The 16,862-nt window shown below is 50.0% G+C and overlaps 1 protein-coding gene across 2 annotated transcripts in view; it reads right to left on the reverse strand.

The window, feature by feature from the left end:
* The window catches only part of GRIN1 (glutamate ionotropic receptor NMDA type subunit 1), a gene marked incomplete at its 5' end in the record, with an annotated part of 28,169 nt that overhangs the window by 8,466 nt on the left and 2,841 nt on the right, over window positions 1–16,862 (reverse strand). For both annotated transcript variants that reach the window (XM_081339751.1, XM_081339750.1), the window contains 18 exons: window positions 789–934; window positions 1,959–2,068; window positions 2,578–2,739; window positions 3,201–3,358; window positions 3,624–3,772; window positions 4,014–4,126; window positions 4,552–4,670; window positions 5,177–5,341; window positions 6,351–6,478; window positions 6,885–7,020; window positions 7,338–7,421; window positions 7,659–7,803; window positions 8,147–8,321; window positions 8,734–8,855; window positions 10,795–10,895; window positions 11,756–11,818; window positions 15,432–15,608; window positions 16,206–16,340. In XM_081339751.1, the coding sequence (XP_081195877.1) occupies window positions 789–934; window positions 1,959–2,068; window positions 2,578–2,739; window positions 3,201–3,358; window positions 3,624–3,772; window positions 4,014–4,126; window positions 4,552–4,670; window positions 5,177–5,341; window positions 6,351–6,478; window positions 6,885–7,020; window positions 7,338–7,421; window positions 7,659–7,803; window positions 8,147–8,321; window positions 8,734–8,855; window positions 10,795–10,895; window positions 11,756–11,818; window positions 15,432–15,608; window positions 16,206–16,340 (2,388 nt within the window). The remainder of the gene's footprint in view (window positions 1–788; window positions 935–1,958; window positions 2,069–2,577; window positions 2,740–3,200; window positions 3,359–3,623; window positions 3,773–4,013; window positions 4,127–4,551; window positions 4,671–5,176; window positions 5,342–6,350; window positions 6,479–6,884; window positions 7,021–7,337; window positions 7,422–7,658; window positions 7,804–8,146; window positions 8,322–8,733; window positions 8,856–10,794; window positions 10,896–11,755; window positions 11,819–15,431; window positions 15,609–16,205; window positions 16,341–16,862) is intronic.

Genomic DNA, 16,862 nt, shown 5'->3' on the forward strand with positions numbered 1-16,862 from the left:
GTATTCTGATTGGATGGCCAGAACCCGGTTGGTTTTACAGATAGGGTTGGCATGAAGAGGCTTGCAAGGGGGCTCTGGCAGATTCTGGCTTAAGTCCTGTACAGACCTTGGGGAAATGACCAGTGACGTGAGCCACTGATCGGATCCAGTTTGCTAGAACGTGAAAGGATAGGCAAGACGTGAGTGTGCAGGTCTGTGTTTGTTTGAAAGATTGCCTCTGGGGCCTGAATGGGGGACCAGGAGAGATTTCCATCTCTTCTGCTCGCCTCTCCGGACAACAGGGGATGCCAGACTAGGGCCACTGGTTGTGTGAATATCTTTAGCCATGCAATTGGAGGCAGTGCACAGCAAGGCTGGATCATCTAAGTCCTCCTTCCTGGAAGTGCTCCCGATCGCAGCCTTACGGTGCCACCGTCTTTCCCAGCATTGGAGCCCTGAACGGGTGGAACAGAAACGGGGGGGGGAGGAGGGGGGAAGGGCCCTGCCGGCAAGCGCAGCAGTTGGGCCACAGCCAGGGAAGAGCAGGCTGGCTGAGGGGCCCTGGCCTGTCCGATCTCTGGATGCGCAGAGTGCCCCATTGGCCTCTCCAGAAAGCAGGAGACGGTTTTGGGACGTGTGTAACCCTCCCCCCTCCTCCCCATGGAGTTGCTGCTGCTGTCAGTGGCAGGCGGGAAGGGAGGCCCCGAGGCATCCCACGTAGCACGGTAGTCACTGATTGGGTGAAGTAATGGGAAACAAAAAAACCGCACCTGTTTTGGAGGTGTTGCTCTAAAAACGGTCTGTCCTACCTGCAGGTTTTTCCGCCAGACATTAACTGCCGCGAACGCCAGTTGCATCTGTTTCCTCCGGGCGTCTTTATGCCTTTTGTATGCTATTTCTATGAATATTAAAAATATCCCGGCCACAATACCTCCAGCCACCAGCATGAATACACCTGAAAGAAGCAGGAAGGTTAACCCAAAGGAGACACCTGGGCAGTGCCTCCTCCGGCCCCCTTTCATCAAGCCTTCTCCCTCTCGGGCGTCCGCTCGGTGGGGGGCTTCCCCACGAGGAGGTCTGATCTAGCCCAGGCTTCCAGATCCACGGTCCCAGCCCAGGACTCCCGGCGTTGCCTCGGGCTGGGCTGCTGCTCTGAGTGGCAGGAGGAGCATCCCTGGCGACGCTTCCCGGGTAGAAAGGGGGTTCGGCTTCCGGAGGTTTTCTTTCCTCCTCATCGGGATGGAGGCAAACTCAATAAACGGTTTGCTCCGTTGTGAGCGGCATTAAAGCAGAGCCGCATTTTATCATGTAGTTCCGTGGCTCAGCTAGGGACATTATAGCCCCCTCTTGACTCCAGCTGCCATGAGCTGCCATGAGCTGCAGATGGTTTCAGCCAGGCAATCTTGGTCGCTGAGCATTCTCCCACCGTGGCCGTGGCCCCAGCCAGGCTGAACCCTCCATACCGCTTTTCCACGTGGCCGGCGGCCCGGCCAGCCTGCTCTCCCAGTCTGGCGCTTGGATCTAAAGGGTAACTGGAGGGCAGCGTGGGCTCGCCTCCCTTTCCCCAGGAAGATGGCACCGAAAGACCAAGCTTGGGCCAGTTCCACGATTGGGTCTTCGGCTGCACCACAGGGGCTCTGCCCCACTACCCCCGTGTACATGTAACCCTGCCAGTTAAAAACCTTGTGGCTATAGTCACACATTTGTTAATGCTGCTCAGCTTTTGAATTGATAGGACTTCAATTGTGCAAATCCAGTTCAGTTGGTTAGTTAGTTTGTTTTTCAGAGTACTATGCTGATGCGGGAAAAGGTTAGTTCACTACCGCCAGAGTCAGTATCTTGTGTGCTAACAGCTTACACGTTACTAAAGTCGAACACACATTGAATTGGAAGTAATTAAGAAGACCTTTTTGAAAAGTTTGGGGAAATGTAAAGAAAAAACAGGGGGTTGTGAAGCAGGTAGGAAGCAACCAAGTTACCTGCCATGTTTTCGAAGGTGAGTGTTGCCGGAGCATTGCTGCGGGAATCGCACTCCTGATACCTCACCCAAGTCTTGTCAAGTTCTTCCATAAAGCCATTCTCGTGGAGGCTGGAAGCAGAAGGGGGGGGGATGATTTGCTTTCCAATGGGCAGAGAATTACACTGCCCCCCCCGTACTCTTTCCTCTTTCCTCCCAGTAAGGATTTCTCCTCGCCCCACCCCCAGGGTTGCTGAAAACTCTCCCGTGTTCCTTGCATGAGGATGGATGGACTTATCCAGCCACAGGCCACGTAGTCAACAGAAGTGGGCTGGACTGAGGCAAGGGCAGAGGGTAGCAGTGAGCGAAGCAAGGAAATACTCTCTGCTGCCATTTAGATACCGCTTGGATGTTTAAACCGGTCTGAGTGAGAACACTTAGTGAGTAGCCCGGAATGGCGGGCGACACAGGAATTTGTCAATTACTGAACTCTAGGAAGTCTAGTTTTTTGAGGGGCATGTTGCCTTTCTATTGTCTTTCCCACAAGGCTCAAAGAAGCATGCTGGCCTTTGATCCTACCCACCCACTTCCCAAAGCCCTCCACTCTCCCCCATGCCCCCCTCCCCCTAGAGGATACAGACTTGAGGATGGCCAGAGAGACGTTCTGCTTCCAGGGACTGTCTTTGCGCATCCCGATACCGAAGCCAGAACGGAAGAAAAGCTCCCCTGTAGTCACCAGGTCACACTTCTGTGAGGCTTCGAATTCTAGTACAGCCGAGTCCCAGATGAACGCGTGGAGCTTGCTGTGGTGGAGACGGAAGAAGAGCCGTAAAGTAAACATGGAAGAGATTGAAACAAGGCATCACGAAAAACTGGGCTGCCTCACAGAGAAACTCGGCCAGTCGCCCTCCGTGTCCACTGATCAGAAGAGGGAACCGCCTGCCGCCTCGTTTCTATGGGGGGAACCTACTGCAGCCTGCTGCCTCTGCTGTGTGGTCAAATCGTCCCAAAGTGGCGGTGGGCTTAAACCGGCTGCAGACAGACACCTGTGCCTGGCCTGGTTCCTTGAGTCGGGGGCGGGGGGGACTGGGCGAGCTTCCCTTCCCAATCCAGCGGAGCTCTTCTCCTACTCTAAAGGCAGCTGGACTGGCCCTGTTGGAAGAGCCAGAGTGCTCTGAGCATTATAAACGCAGCTGATCCAGGAAAAAGTGCTGAGAGAAGAAGCCATGAGAGAGACAGGAGCGCTCTGCAGGCAAACGCTTACTTGTCTCGAACAGCCTGGATGGCTTCGGCAGCGCTTTCGTAATTGTGTTTCTCCATGTGCCGGTACATGGTGCTGAGCTCCACCTGCCTCCGGAAGTAAATGTCTACCGAGCTCTGCTTCACTGTGGCGTAGATGAACTTGTCCGAAGGGTTTCGCAACTGGAAAACAAGAACAAGAAGATTCTGTCCTCCTGGCTCCCCCCCCCTCCATCAGATCCGAACCAGGGCTACATTGGATGAGCAGAGCGGTGGAGACTTCCTTCCTGACCACTCCTGCTTTGTGTTTCTCTTGTAGTGATCCTTAGAGCCACACTTTCCTCTCTTTCTGGAACCTCTTTTCGGTCATATGCACAGAAGTGTTTGAGTGCGATCTCCTGAGTCACAGGCCGCCTGCTGAGCTGGGTGCCTGTTTGGAGGTGATTACCCGAGGGTCGTTGATGCCAGTGATTCGTTCCTCCGGTCTGTCTAAAACCAGGAAAGCAGCCAGGTTGGCAGTGTAGGAAGCGACGATAATCATGGCGAAACCAGCCCAGACCATGCCAAGGATCCGAGCTGAGAAACTTCTTGGGGCACCTGACAGAGTAAAGAGAGCAGAAAAAAAGACTCTGTTGGAGGGTGAGGGACAGAAAGCTTTTCCTGTGGTTGACGTGGAACTTAATGACCCCAAAGACTCAAAATCACGGGAGGCATTCCCAGGGAGAGCCTTCTGCTGATGCCTTGTCTTTCCCCTCTGAAGGTCTGAATGTCTTCTGCCCTCTGAGGGCACAAAGCAGCGGTCTCAATGATCTTCCTTCCCAGCGTGTCCGAGACTCACCTTCTCCAATGCCTGAATTCAGAAGGACCCCCCAGGAAAACCACATGGCCGATGAAAGGGTCAGGGCGTCCTCTTCCTCTTCTTCACTGTTCACTTTAAATCGGCCAAAGGGACTGCAAAAGAGCAAGCCACACCGCCTGGCTGAGTTCTGCCCAATCTCTAGCAAGTTCCACTATCGGCACAGAAGTGCCTGTCCATTCACCAGTGGGTTCTGGTTCATTTTACTGCCTGAAAGTCTGTGGACTACCAAATAGAAATGGGTATTTAGACCTTCCGACTGGGAAGATAACTCAAAGGGTTGGAGCAGAATATAAACCAGGATTTCCCTGCCCCTCCCTCCAATTGGATGGGGTGTAAATCATGCAAAGGAAGCATATCCTGAGATCGTTAAATGACTGCTCAGTGGATTGATTGTGATGGCTTTGGGATTTTCCATTTTGAGCAACATATTGTCAATTTTCTGGATCCCAGTATCTCCATTTGTAGAGACTTTACATGGCCCCCCGTATCTCCCTCCCTGTTTTGAGTATTCGGGTACCTGAAACGGTCCAGCAGGTATAACATCACGGCCACCACGTGCACCGACAGCCCCACCAGGAGCCACAGAGTGCTCTGGAACGGCTGCATGAATGAATCCAGGGTGCTGCGGGGAATTTCCTGTAACACAGAAGGAAATCACAGGTGGAAAAAGCCTGGAAGGAGAATCCGGAGATCAACTTAAAATGGTGTGGATCAGACCAACGCGGCTGAAACTGGTTTCCCATCACTGCCACTCCAGTGCTGCTGGGAAATCCGCAAGGAGGGCAGGAAAGTGAAAACCCTAACCCTGCCACTCAGGGACTGGCTGCCCCCAGACATGGAGGCTCCATTTCAAGAGGCATGTTTATCATAATCGGCTGGAAAGAAAAAGGACCGTCCTTGCCCTGTCAGGGAGGTTTCTGCTGAATTCCATTTCTGCATCTCCCCTTCACTTATTGTTAGGATTACAATTAACTTTGGCTGGGTGACATTGGACAAGGATTGGGCAGCCGGCGGTTGACCCTTGACCCAGGCCGCTTTGCTCAGGGCTCCGTCTTTCCATCCTAACTCAGGGCCTGGGATTCGCTCCCACTTCTCTTCATAGTCCTGGCTACCATTTTGCCCTACCGATGTTCGTGCATTACCTTCTTGACGAGGATGGTCAGTCCTTGATACTTAAAAGGCTTGGAAAACTCAATGTACTGAGCGCGCTCGTTGTTAATGGTTAATGGTGCCACGATCATGTCAGCCTGACCACTCAGCAGCTCCCCCATCATCCCGTTCCACTCCTTCTTGTTGCTGTTGTTCACCTGCAAGGAGAGCCCCGTTGCACAGGTCTGTCCAAAAAGAGCCTTTTCAGCTCTTCGGTGAATGCCTCAGCTCCTCCCTGTGAGGTGAGTCTGGCCACGAACTGTTTAGGGACTCTGAGCAGAGGAGGGAATGCAGGTGCATGGTAAGCCTTAAGAGCATTTGATCTGCGGAGTCCTGGCTGCTCTCTGAGCTCGGTCAGTTTCTTGCAGATGTCCTGACTTGAGAGTACAGCAGTGAAGCGTCTGCAACCAAACCTCCCGGGACTCCACAGACCAACACAGATCAGTGCTACAGATATTCTCCTCTGCTGGATAGATATTCTCTGATCTGGTAGAAATATTGGGATCCCTTGGCCTTCGTTTAGTCAGTGGAGAACGGATGCAGCTGACACCCCCCTCCCCCATTCCTTTTCTGAACTTTAGATCAGTTGCTCAAGCCGCCGGCTGCAAGTAAAGTGGGATTTCAAGTCAAGACGCTCAACTGCCTTTCTTCGGAGAATGCCTGCTGCATCACCTTCTCCAAACCAGGTAGGCTGATATCTGCATGCCAGTAATTCCTTGGTAGTTCACCTAGCTGCCACCACCACATCCTGTTTGGAATCTACAAGGCTCTGCGGCACCTCACCTCCGTGCAAGCTGCTTGACATAAACCCCTGCCTGCTCGCAGCACAGGCTCCCTTGCCTTGCTTTAGCTTCTTTATCCACTTGTTCTGGATCTGGCCCTTCTTTGGGCTTAAACCACGTCATTTATCCTTGACCCTCTCTATACACTGAAACTAGTCCTGTAGCAGCTGTTTCTGAACATGGTTGAATGCTGACAGGGTGCAACGTCCAGATGTTGATGCAGGGTGGTTGGCCATGATGGGAACAGACTTACACCACCCCCTTTTTTAATGGAAAAAAATAAGCAAGAGTGATAGATTCAGAGCAAACTGAGAACTATTGCCCACTTCGAGTGTTTTGGCTCAGTTTCACTTACATCAGACTAAGAGAAAGGCAGTATTCTTACCCGTTCTTGTGTGCCAAATTTACCGTCACCCACTAGATGTACTTCGTAGGTAAAATTCATGGTCTTTGCAAGCTTGATGAGTAAGTCGATGCAGAAGCCATAGCAACATAACATTACACTGGGGCGTCCTGTGTTGCAGTGAGGAAAGAAAGAAACAAGGCAAACCCTTCAGAGTCTGAAGATCCAGCTCTGGGTTCAGCTACTTCCGAGTTCCCTTTGTGATGCAGCTAAGAAAAAGTGGGGAATAAAGGCAGGCAAATGTTGCAGAACTGGGCTCCTGGGAGGCTATTTGACAGCCATGTAAATACTTTGCGTGTTGGTTTAAAGCACTACAATTACCCTACTTTTAGTTCCAAAGATAAATGAAATACTATCAAAAATTAGTGAAAGCAAATGAAGAAAATATTTTGGGGCATCCCTGACTATTTCTGGCGGCAAATTTTGCCAGTGAAGAGAAAGTGGGAGCCACAGTCCTTCACCCGGAAGTGGTGGGTTTTGGGGGGAGAGACTTAGCTTCCGGGCCGAGGGGTTCACCTGGCATGGTCTCGTTGGGCCCCGTACAGAGCACCTGCTGCACCAGTCCCCCCGTGCTGTTGAGCAGCGGCTTGCACTTCCCATCGGCCAGGGTGGCCTTTACGTAGACAAATGGTTCCTGGTGGATGGTGACTATCTGTGGAAAGAGAGGCCAGAAAGGCTGCTCGGGAGGAGAAAAGTTCAACAGGGAAGGCAGCGGCCACAACAGCCCGTGCGTGCACACACACACACACACACACACACACACGCCTGCAAACTTGTCAGGGACAGCCCTTGGCTGCTCTCCCTTCGTTTCTCCCTGTTTGGTGAACGCAGCAGAGGCAGCTCCTCTAGAAGCTGGCGTTGGTGCTTTGCCAGAGGTGGGGCAGTCATTCCCCCTCCCCAAAGTCTCTCCATTTTAATTCTCCTATTGGAAGTGAGACAACGCACCTTTCCCCACTGGGCAGAGCCTACCTTTAGTTTTGTGGACATCTCGTAGCCCTGCGGTGTTTCTGTTTCTCCTCCGGGCCAGACGATCTTTCGGTCATTGGGCAGAAACTGTGAAGGTGCAGTTCAGGCAGGATGGTTACAAACTGCTCCAGCTACACTGGGCAGAGGCTGCAGCCGCTAATTATAGCCGGGCAGGACACGCTTTTTTCCTTTTAGCTGTGGGACTATATGTGTCTATGTTGCATTTTATTCTCTGGGAATTCACAGGAGGCCCCAAATTCAGGGCCTTCCTTTTCAGAGCTGAGCTGAAGGGATTGGAAGACTCAGGGCATTGGCTGTACGTACGTGGCTCCCGTTGTAGACTCCGACCTGCACCAGTTTGTTGTTCTGGAGATTCATGACACTGTAGTTGGCATATTTTCTGTCCCCGTCTTCATTAAACTCCACCCTGCCAGTCACGCCTTCTGCATATTTGGTCTGCATCAGCACCCTAAGAGAATTTATTTATTTATTATTTATTTAATTCAATTTATATACCGCCCTTTTCCCGAAGGACTCAGAAGTTGCCTCATTTAGGCTTTGCGGGCTGCATGGCCTCAAGGCAGCAGCGTTTCAGCCCCCTTTGCTTCTCAGGAGAGTCACTCTAGGGGAAGCACTCTGGGTGGTCCTGGGCACATAGGTGAGCGCTTGGAACAGGCTCAGCCACTCCTGCGCTGCGTAAAGCCTCAGGAGCTGACTCTCCCTCTCCTCCCGGAGGATTTGCTTGGCCCACAGCAACCAGCCTTTGCTGCTGGCCCCGACCTGAAGAGCAGGGGCAGCAGAACCGCTGCTACCTTTTGAAGAGGGGCCCCGTCTTCCAGATGTTAGTGTTCCCCACACAGCCCCGAGGGGGGTCGGTGATGTTCTCTTTCTCAAACAAGTCGTGCACAGCCTGGGCCACCACAGCAACTGCGTCTCTAATGTGAGCAGATTCATTCTTCCCGTTCATGAGCTGTAGACCAATCAGTCCTGAAATAGTCCAAGAGAAGAGATCCAGAAGAGCCCTAAGGGGAGCTCCGTTTCCGCTGGCCAGTGCCTCTGGAGGCACTGAGGAGAGCGATCCTGAGCCATTTATCCCCAGAATCCGCCTCTCGGAGTGGGGCTGCCTTCGGACTGGGAGGCTCTGAGCCTCACCTTAATTCCTGAGCTAGCTGGTTGTCCTTCCCACGTGAAATTAGGTGGCCTTAATTTTTACAACTATAAAAAGGGAAGACAAATCTCTCTCTGAAGTCATTCTGTCCATACTCGGCACGGCACTGCTCCAGTTTGCCACATTACTGCTGACCCCCACCCCCCCCTTGTACATTCTCTCATCTGGCAACCCAGAAACATCAGCAGAAGCTGTGTAGCTTGAGAGGATAGTCAGAAGCAGGATGGGTACCTTCTGGTGCGTTGCGCAAGGCGTTGCCCGAGATCTCCCTTTCTCCCACCAGCCATACGTAACCCGGACCAGTCATGTTTTCTTTGGCTGCTGCCATATATACGGTGGTGGCATCATCCTCACTGGAAGAGAAGAGAGATGGCAGTGGCAACGAGTCTCCTTAATGCTCCCCAACTCTGTGGACTCTTCTGCCAAGTGAATCCCTTGTGGAGGCCCCAGGGAGAGAGGGAGCTCCTGAAGGCTTCCCCAGTGTAGAAGGCAGGAGTCCAAGGCCGGGGCCGTCTATTTGTCTGGCCGGGGCCCACTTCAGGAGGGAGGCATTAGGGAAGAACGCTTTCACAAACCGTCTGACTGAATGGGCAAATGATCGGATGGTCAGTGACCCCAGTGAGGTAGAGCATCAGGAGCAAATGGTGCAGTTTAGGGAAATGGCCCCTTTTGGGGAGCGGGCAGCAAAGATTCCTCAAGACTCCGCATTCTCTTGGAAGATTTCCTGAATTGGGGAAGGTGGAAGGCTCCCTGGAGGACCTTTCTCTTAACACTTTGTGGAAAGAAGCAAAAGACAGGTTGGAAACCCAGGAGAATTACCAGTGCAAACCCACAAATGTTTGGATCCCCAGAGGTTTCTCTGAGGGGGAGCCATCCAGCTGTTTGTGGGAGAGCCTTTGTGTTCTCAGCCTCCAGTTCTCTGTTCAGTCAGTACAAAGTTGCTGGATGGGTAAACGTGCTGCATAAATTGTGCCAGTCACTGCAAAGTGTGAAATTGTGTATTTTATTTAGTAATTTATTTATTTATGTAATAATCTTAGAGGTGATAGAAAACTTGGATCCTCAGTTTAGGATTTTAGAGTTGGAATTAACACGTTTAAGTAACTGGAACTATAATCTTACATTTTTAGAATGTAAGCTTATTAAATACAACGGGGCTTCATTCTGAGTAAATGTGCAGAGGATTGCAAGACATTTCTTCTAAATAAGTTTGGACTTTAAACAGTGGGTAACTTTTATTGTAACTCTGGTAGAAATCCAGACTTTGGAATCATAGAGTCATTGTCCACAGTTGGAAGATCCCTTGGAGGTCTTCTAGTCCATCCCCCTTCCCAGGGCAGGAATCCTCAGGCCATCCTAGACCAATGGCTGCCCAATCTTGGCTTGAAATCTTCCAGTGATGGACCACCCATAACTCCAGGTGGCACTATTCCTCCGCATGATAGTTGAGGAAATTCCTCCTTATTTTGAGCTTGGTTCTTTCTCTGTAAAGCTCCCCCCACTACTGGTTCCGGCCCCGTCCTCAGGCATTGTGGAGAATGTGCGCACACCTCTTCTTTGGGACGGCCCTTCACCTATTCGAAACTTCCTCCAGGCCAACCACACCCAGTTCCTTTAAGTACTCTTTGGAAGGCCCTCCCCATCCCCTCGGTTGCCTTGATCAGCATCCCTTCCTGGAACTGGGATGACCAGCACTGGACAGGATATTCCAGGCGTGGTCTGAGCAGTGAAGCATGGAGGGGGGGGCTATCAGTTCCTGCGATCTTGGCACTGTCCCTGGTGATGCAGCGGCTCTTTGGGCAGCTGTGGCCACTCTCCTCTCTGGTCTGTGCCATGCCTGGGCATCTGGCTATCCCTTGCCTCAAGGCAGAGAACATCACGGTGTCAGATCAAGACAGAACTGATATTAGGCAGGGGGGCATCCCAGGCTGGGCTACAGGTGAGGGGAGAGAGAGGGGGAGGGGGAACAGAAGGCCTCCCCCCTCACACTCTGTGCGGGGGGGGGGAGTGAATCCCGAAAGGAAGCCAAAGGGTCTGCTGGCTGGAAGGATGACGGTGCTGGTACCGGTGGGCTGCTCCCATTCTATAGCTCCTCGGTTGGGACTCTAAGCTGTGTGCGGCTTTTCCCTGTCCTGTCGGTGGGCCTGGGGTTCCCCTTGTGACTGTGCCAGGAACCAATCTGACTTTGACTGGATTCCCACCTGGTCTCTTTCATTTACCTGGCTTCTACTGCTTCTCAGTGCTGTAGGAGGCCTGATTGCTGAAAGGCAGGCGGTCAGGGGCAGGGCTTACCTTGCGGAGAGGATAATCACCCGAGCCTCCAGCTCCTTGGCTTCCAGCAGCAGCGAAGTCACATTTTTTGTTCCTGGTTCAAACTGAAGCACCTTCTCAGCCTGCAATTGGGGTGAGCGAGAGGGATTAGCGCAAAGGCCGCAGAGCTGAGTCAGAACCGTGCTTTTTAGGGAAGAGAATTCCATCCCTCTTTCAAAGCACTGCTAGGCATGGAAAGGAAGGGCAGAGGGAAGTTACTTTTCTTTTCTTTTCTCTTTTTTTTCTTTCTTTTCTTTTTCTCTTAGGGTTTTTCCCCCTTTCTTTGCTATTAATCGATACTGTTTTCTCTTTAATTTTTAAAAACTTTTGCACTGTGCATGCAGTCACTCAAGACTCAAAGAGAGGCGTGCATTCGTAGAGAAGAGAGGAAAAAAGGCATATATAAGTATCATAGATACGTATTTGTTTATTTGCAATGCAATTGAAAACTCAAACCAGTGTTGTTTTTCAGAAAAACAAAACCAAACAATAAACCAGGGGAACTCAAAATTTTTGAAAATGCACAAGGTTCATCTTGGGAGTGTGGGGATTCAAAGTGAAAGTTTCACACCAAGGAACCATTTCTTTTTGGCAGGGGGTGGAGGGGGAAGAGGAAAGGATAGGACAGCAGGGAGGGATCGGTTCAATTTTTCAAGAAAGAAAGAAAAAAAATACTTGCAAGTTGATTATTGCTTTACATGCATGTCTCCAAAACAAATATTTCCAGGGCTGGCTTGCTACATTTCCATTCTCAGGGTCAAACCAAACTTATCCCAACATAAAATAACGTGCTACCAAAAAACATGGAGATTGCTCGCTTGTTTGGTACATATTTTTTGATTCTGATTCTGATTTTTAATTAATTTTTCCTTGTGCCTGTGGCCAAGTTCATCATTTTGCTAGTTAGGTTGGTGGGCGGCGTGCATTGTCCATGCAAATATACCTTGGGTCCTCGCTTGCTGTCATAGGATAGTTGTTCGAGGCTGTCATAGTTCCTTTTTTTACTCTGATGAATAATGTGCACAGAAAAAATATGTAGACACAGAAGAATATTATAAACAGTTGAAAAAAATGACGTGTAGTAAAGCAATCCAATATCCAACTCTTTCTCCACTGTTTGTGAAAAGGGAATTCTATAACCCTGGAGCACGCAAAACCCAGTAGGAGAGGGGGGGCCCTCTGGCCCCTCCCCAGCTGAACCTGGCTCCGTCTTGCCTCCCCTCTCGCTTGCTACGTCTTTTCTCTATCTTTCTCGCTGTCGAGCATTGGAGCATATGGCCAGTATTCGTTTCCAGAGTAGGCACATGCAACCTGAGCTATGAGCCAACCATGATCATTTGTCCCGGACCCGCATCCGTTTGGAAGCCAGGAAAGCCAGAGGAGAAGATTGGATAGCTGGCTAGCTGACCTGGATAAGCAGCTTTCCAAATGGCTGTGCAGACATCCCATGAGACCTCAGCGGTCAAAAGGAGGCCAGATGCAGACAGATGTAAGAGCGGTGGATGCTTAAATGTATCAAAGATGAAATGGAACATCCCTTCTCATCACTGTCTCCAGGAGAGAGAGAGAGGGAAGCAGGAGAAGAGCTTTGGTGGAATAAACTGAAGGGAGTCTCCCCATCCCCGAATCAGGCATGTCTGAAACTCCGAAGGGCAACCCTCCTCCTGTGCAGCCGGTCCCAGGGTTCACAAGGACCCTGGCTCTGAAAATGGAGCATCTACCGAACCACTCGCCGCCCCCCACCCAGCTGCGTGATTGATCTGACCCCTCTCTTATGAAGAGTACATGAAAGCCCTTAAAATGCCGTGCCACGTATCGTGGCCAGGGCTTCTGGTGAGATCCCTGAGCTGAGCCACATCCCGTTAGAGAACAGTCAGTGTCTCAGGGTGATCACGAAGGTGGCTGGCAATCCTAGAGGCCACTGAATTAAGCCTTCCTTTTGAACAATCCTGGCCAGGACTATGCAGTCAAAGCAGCAAAAAAAGAAGGGCTTCCCCAGTCTGTTCAGGGCCCGCTGCTCCGGCATTCTGCCCTGCCGCTTGAGCCTCTGGCAGAAGTTGGGAAATTCTTTAAAAATACCGTATCCTCTCAGTTCGAATCTGGAAGAGCATTTTCTAAACTATAGGTTTTGGTTTGGTTAAGTGGCTTTGATCGGGTATGGAAACAAAGTTTTAAATAAGACCTTTTCATACAGATGAAAGATTCTGCGTGCCATTCAAAGTGACTTCAAGACTGAGGCTTGGTCTGAATGAACCACTTGTTCTGATCCAAGGCAGAGCCGTGTTCTGGACCCTGCCTGTCCACAGGGAGTCATTGGATCTGTCTTGTTCTTAGTTTTGCCTGAATAAAAAGTTATAGCTGTTAGCGTGAGGGGTTACCAGTGCTACCGTCCTGAAATTATGTCTCTGTGCCTGCGGAGAGGAGTAGGTGGTTCTATGATTTGCAGTTCTAGGGTATGTTGGAACGGGAGGGAGGGGCACCGTACAGCGTGTGTTATTGCCGCCTGCCGTTTTATTCTTATTGCCACCCCCTAAAGAGAGCTTGGACTGCTCGTACATAACAGGTTGCTTCCTCCTTCAGGTTCTCCTTAAAATAGCAAACGCCATATTTGCTTCACGCACAGGACAAACGCTTTTGCAGGACCAGCGACTCAGGCAGGTAGAACCTGGCTGGGGGAGGGCAGCTCTTTTAATTCTGAAAGTACGAGGGGGGGCGGGGGGGGGCGGGGAAGGTAGAGAGTGAGCCTTATGCATGAGCCTGAGGACCAGAAAGCCCTGCTTCTCTACACGATGTGGCTGCTGATGGCCGGAGAGCAGATTGGACAGAAGAGACTTGGAGTGCAACTGACTCTCTTGCCGCTGCTCTTCAGAGCCGGGAGAGGGGCTTATCTGTCTGAAGCCTCTGCATGACTCAGTGACAGAAGAGAGAGAGAGAGAGAGAGACCTACTCTAGAGTAGCCTCTTTACCACAGGCGGCTGGTCTCACCACCTGATCATTTTATCAGATCGGTCATTTCATCCATACGGTCTCCCCAAAATGTCTGCAGAATCCACTGCAGGGAGCATCTGATAATACTCACCTCATTTGCCCAGATGCTCTGAAGGCCCTTTTTGCCAGCATGGCCAGATCAAAGAGGATTCAGTGCCCAGGAATCAGACTCATCTATGTAGGTCAGCTTGTAAAGAGAGCCCTGGGTGGGTCCTGACTGGCGTGTCAGAACAGGAGGCAGCCCTGAGAGACATTTGGAGGAAGGATTTTTGCCTTTCTGGGCGAGGGGAGGGTCTGATAATTGAGAGTCCATTTATTAAAGGGGAACCAACCAACGCACAGAGGAGCAGCAATTCCTAGCTAGAGTTCTGCCTGCTATACTAGTTGCCTGTCTGTGCAGAGAGATTTATTTGATGAGGGGAATATTTTGGTGTGATTCTCCCTCTTCACCGGTGATTACAGCAGTCTCTCTCCTGCCTGCACAGCTCCGCCTTGGCCTGAGGGAAGTGCATAGGGAACCTTCTGCAGAGGGAAAACGGCTCTGATTTCTCTGCCTAGTAACTATTAGCTGTGTACTCCAGTGAAGGTTACGAAGCCAGTGCAGGTTAATAACAACTAGTAGAAAAACTACATCTGCACCAGAATGTACTATTTTTTTGAATAGGAAACAAAACTTTTGCTTTACAAGCCATTGTGTCAGCATAAAGGTGATTTTCTTATGCTTTTCAGAAAAGAAGACGGCGCTCTTTCTAAGCTTCACCGAATTTGATTATGAAAGAGGGTGTGTCAGTCTTATGATGCAAAGTGATTGGCAGTATAAATTCTTCTGGAAAGGGATCAAAGCTTAGAAGGAAAGCACAAGAGGCTTAGGGAGAATGGGGTGGCAGAAAGGCATGTAAGGATGCTGGGAGGTGAAAGTAACTAATGAGAGCCAAATTAACATGGCAAGGATCCTGCGGCCGTCCAAGACCAAGCCTGACTCCAAATATTCTAGCAAGACTGAGCCAATAGGAAACGGGGGGGGGGTCCACAGAAGGGACAAGCCGTGCAAGGACCTGAGATGCTGAACTAGCCATTTACCCTTTCTTTCTTTCTTTCTTTCTTTCTTTCTTTCTTTCTTTCTTTCTTTCTTTCTTTCTTTCTTTCTTTCTTTCTTTCTTTCTTTCTTCTTTTTCCTTCTCTCTCTCTCTCTCTCTCTCTCTCTCTGTCTCCCTCTCCCTCTTTCCCTCTCTGACCCCCAGCGGCTTGCATGAGACCAGGAGGCCTTGGGGTAGCTTCCTTGCTACTCTGGAGAGCTTTTTCCTATCGGCGCACTCGCCGCCGAGAGACGGGGATTTGCAAAGCTCCAGGTTATGTTTCTCCTCATTTCACAGTTGTTGCCGGTTTCGTTCTCTCTCTCTCTTTTTATGCAGAAGGTTTTCGACCATGGTAAAGCAAGTGAAATGAATAAGAGTACAAAGCTTCGTTAGGTACTACTCAAGAGACACTGCTGATGCTTACGGCATAATGTTAGTCGTGTTCACAATGGGAAGAAAAGAGGTGTTCTACACACAAGGCTCTACGTACAGACAACAAGCCCGAGACTTTTAAAGGTTCTGCTGTGTCCAGAGCAGAGCGTGGGGGATACTGACCTTGGATTCCTTCTCTTCCAAGAGGGTCTCCAGCTTCTTTTGGGCAGCTCGCCCTTCGTGGTCATCGCTGACGATGAGGATGATGTGGTTCCACTTGTAAAAGCGCATCATCTCAAACCAAACGTTGGACTGGTGGGAGTAGGGGGGCACCGTGCGTAGGAAGGACAGGTGAATACTCTGCAAGTGAAAGACAGGAGCAAATCAAAAGTCTGAAAGGAAATGGGATACGTCATCGGGTGGTTGAAAGGTTGCTTTGCAGGGAATCCAGAAAACAAACTCCAGGATTTTATTTTGTTCTCCAGGGAACTGGTTTGCAAGCCTTTTACTTTGCTCTGTTCAATCTTTCTAAAGCTTAATAGCTTTTTGAAAAGATCCATCAAAGGTCTATAGATCGACCTCAGACACTAAGCAAGGACTATTTGTTTGTCTTTCAATGGTCTGTCTTATTTACTCTTAAGTTCTAGGAATAGGAAAGTCATCGGCATGTCTAGACAGAGGGCTTGGAAGGAAAAAGTTGGTGGCACTGGTATGTTTGTCCTGGAGAAGGGAAGACTACAGGGAGACGTGACAGTTGTCTTCAAGTATCTGAAGGAATGTTGTGTAAAAGGGGGCTCAGAATTGTTTCCAGGGGACGGACAAGAAACAAGGGACTTAAATTACAAGGAACCCAAGAAGCGGGAGAATATTCTATCTCTTGCCATAATTATGTGTATTACTATTGGCAGTAATAATATCAGCAATATTAGTCATGATAATAATGAGCGAGACCATTACCTTATCTGAATATATGGACATGCGAGTCGTCAGCCCAAGGACAGGAATCCGATAGAACCCAGCTGTGTATGACACCGGTGTTGGGGTCAAGTGGTCATTTGGAGCTGGTGGGTGGCTCACTAGAATGGCGTACACCTGGAGGACACAGCACACCAACGCTGGTTTACATGTGGGGGCCCCAGGAAACTCTGCCCCAGTTTCTAATGCAAGCAGCTGGACTGGTGAAATTTAATAACTGCAGGGATTCACTTAGCAAATGTGGCAGGACAAGTCATAAAATGAGGCAAAACTAACAAAAAAATTCTCACTTAACAACCTAAATTCCGGGCACAATCGTGCTTGTAAGTCAAGGACTACCTGCGCCCTTCTTGGTCAGCCACCTGGGTGTTTCTTCTGGGCTAGACAGGCCGCATCGCTGAAATGTTGTGATTTGCTTTTTTATTGTGGAATTACTCTTCCATTCAAAGCTCTTTTGCTTGATCGTAGAGGTATTTGGGATTTTAAAATATTATTTCAAGCACTTCTTTGGCTAGAAACAGCAGCAAGCTGTACTTTAGTGTTTCGTGCAAATCCAGAAAAAGGGACCACATCAGGGGAAGACAGGCAGAACTGGTATTAACTGTGAAATTCAATTTCATTAGCCCTCTAATATTAAAA

This window comes from Vipera berus (genome assembly GCF_964194415.1).
Source record: "Vipera berus genome assembly, chromosome: 15".
NCBI classification, from domain to species: domain Eukaryota; kingdom Metazoa; phylum Chordata; class Lepidosauria; order Squamata; family Viperidae; genus Vipera; species Vipera berus.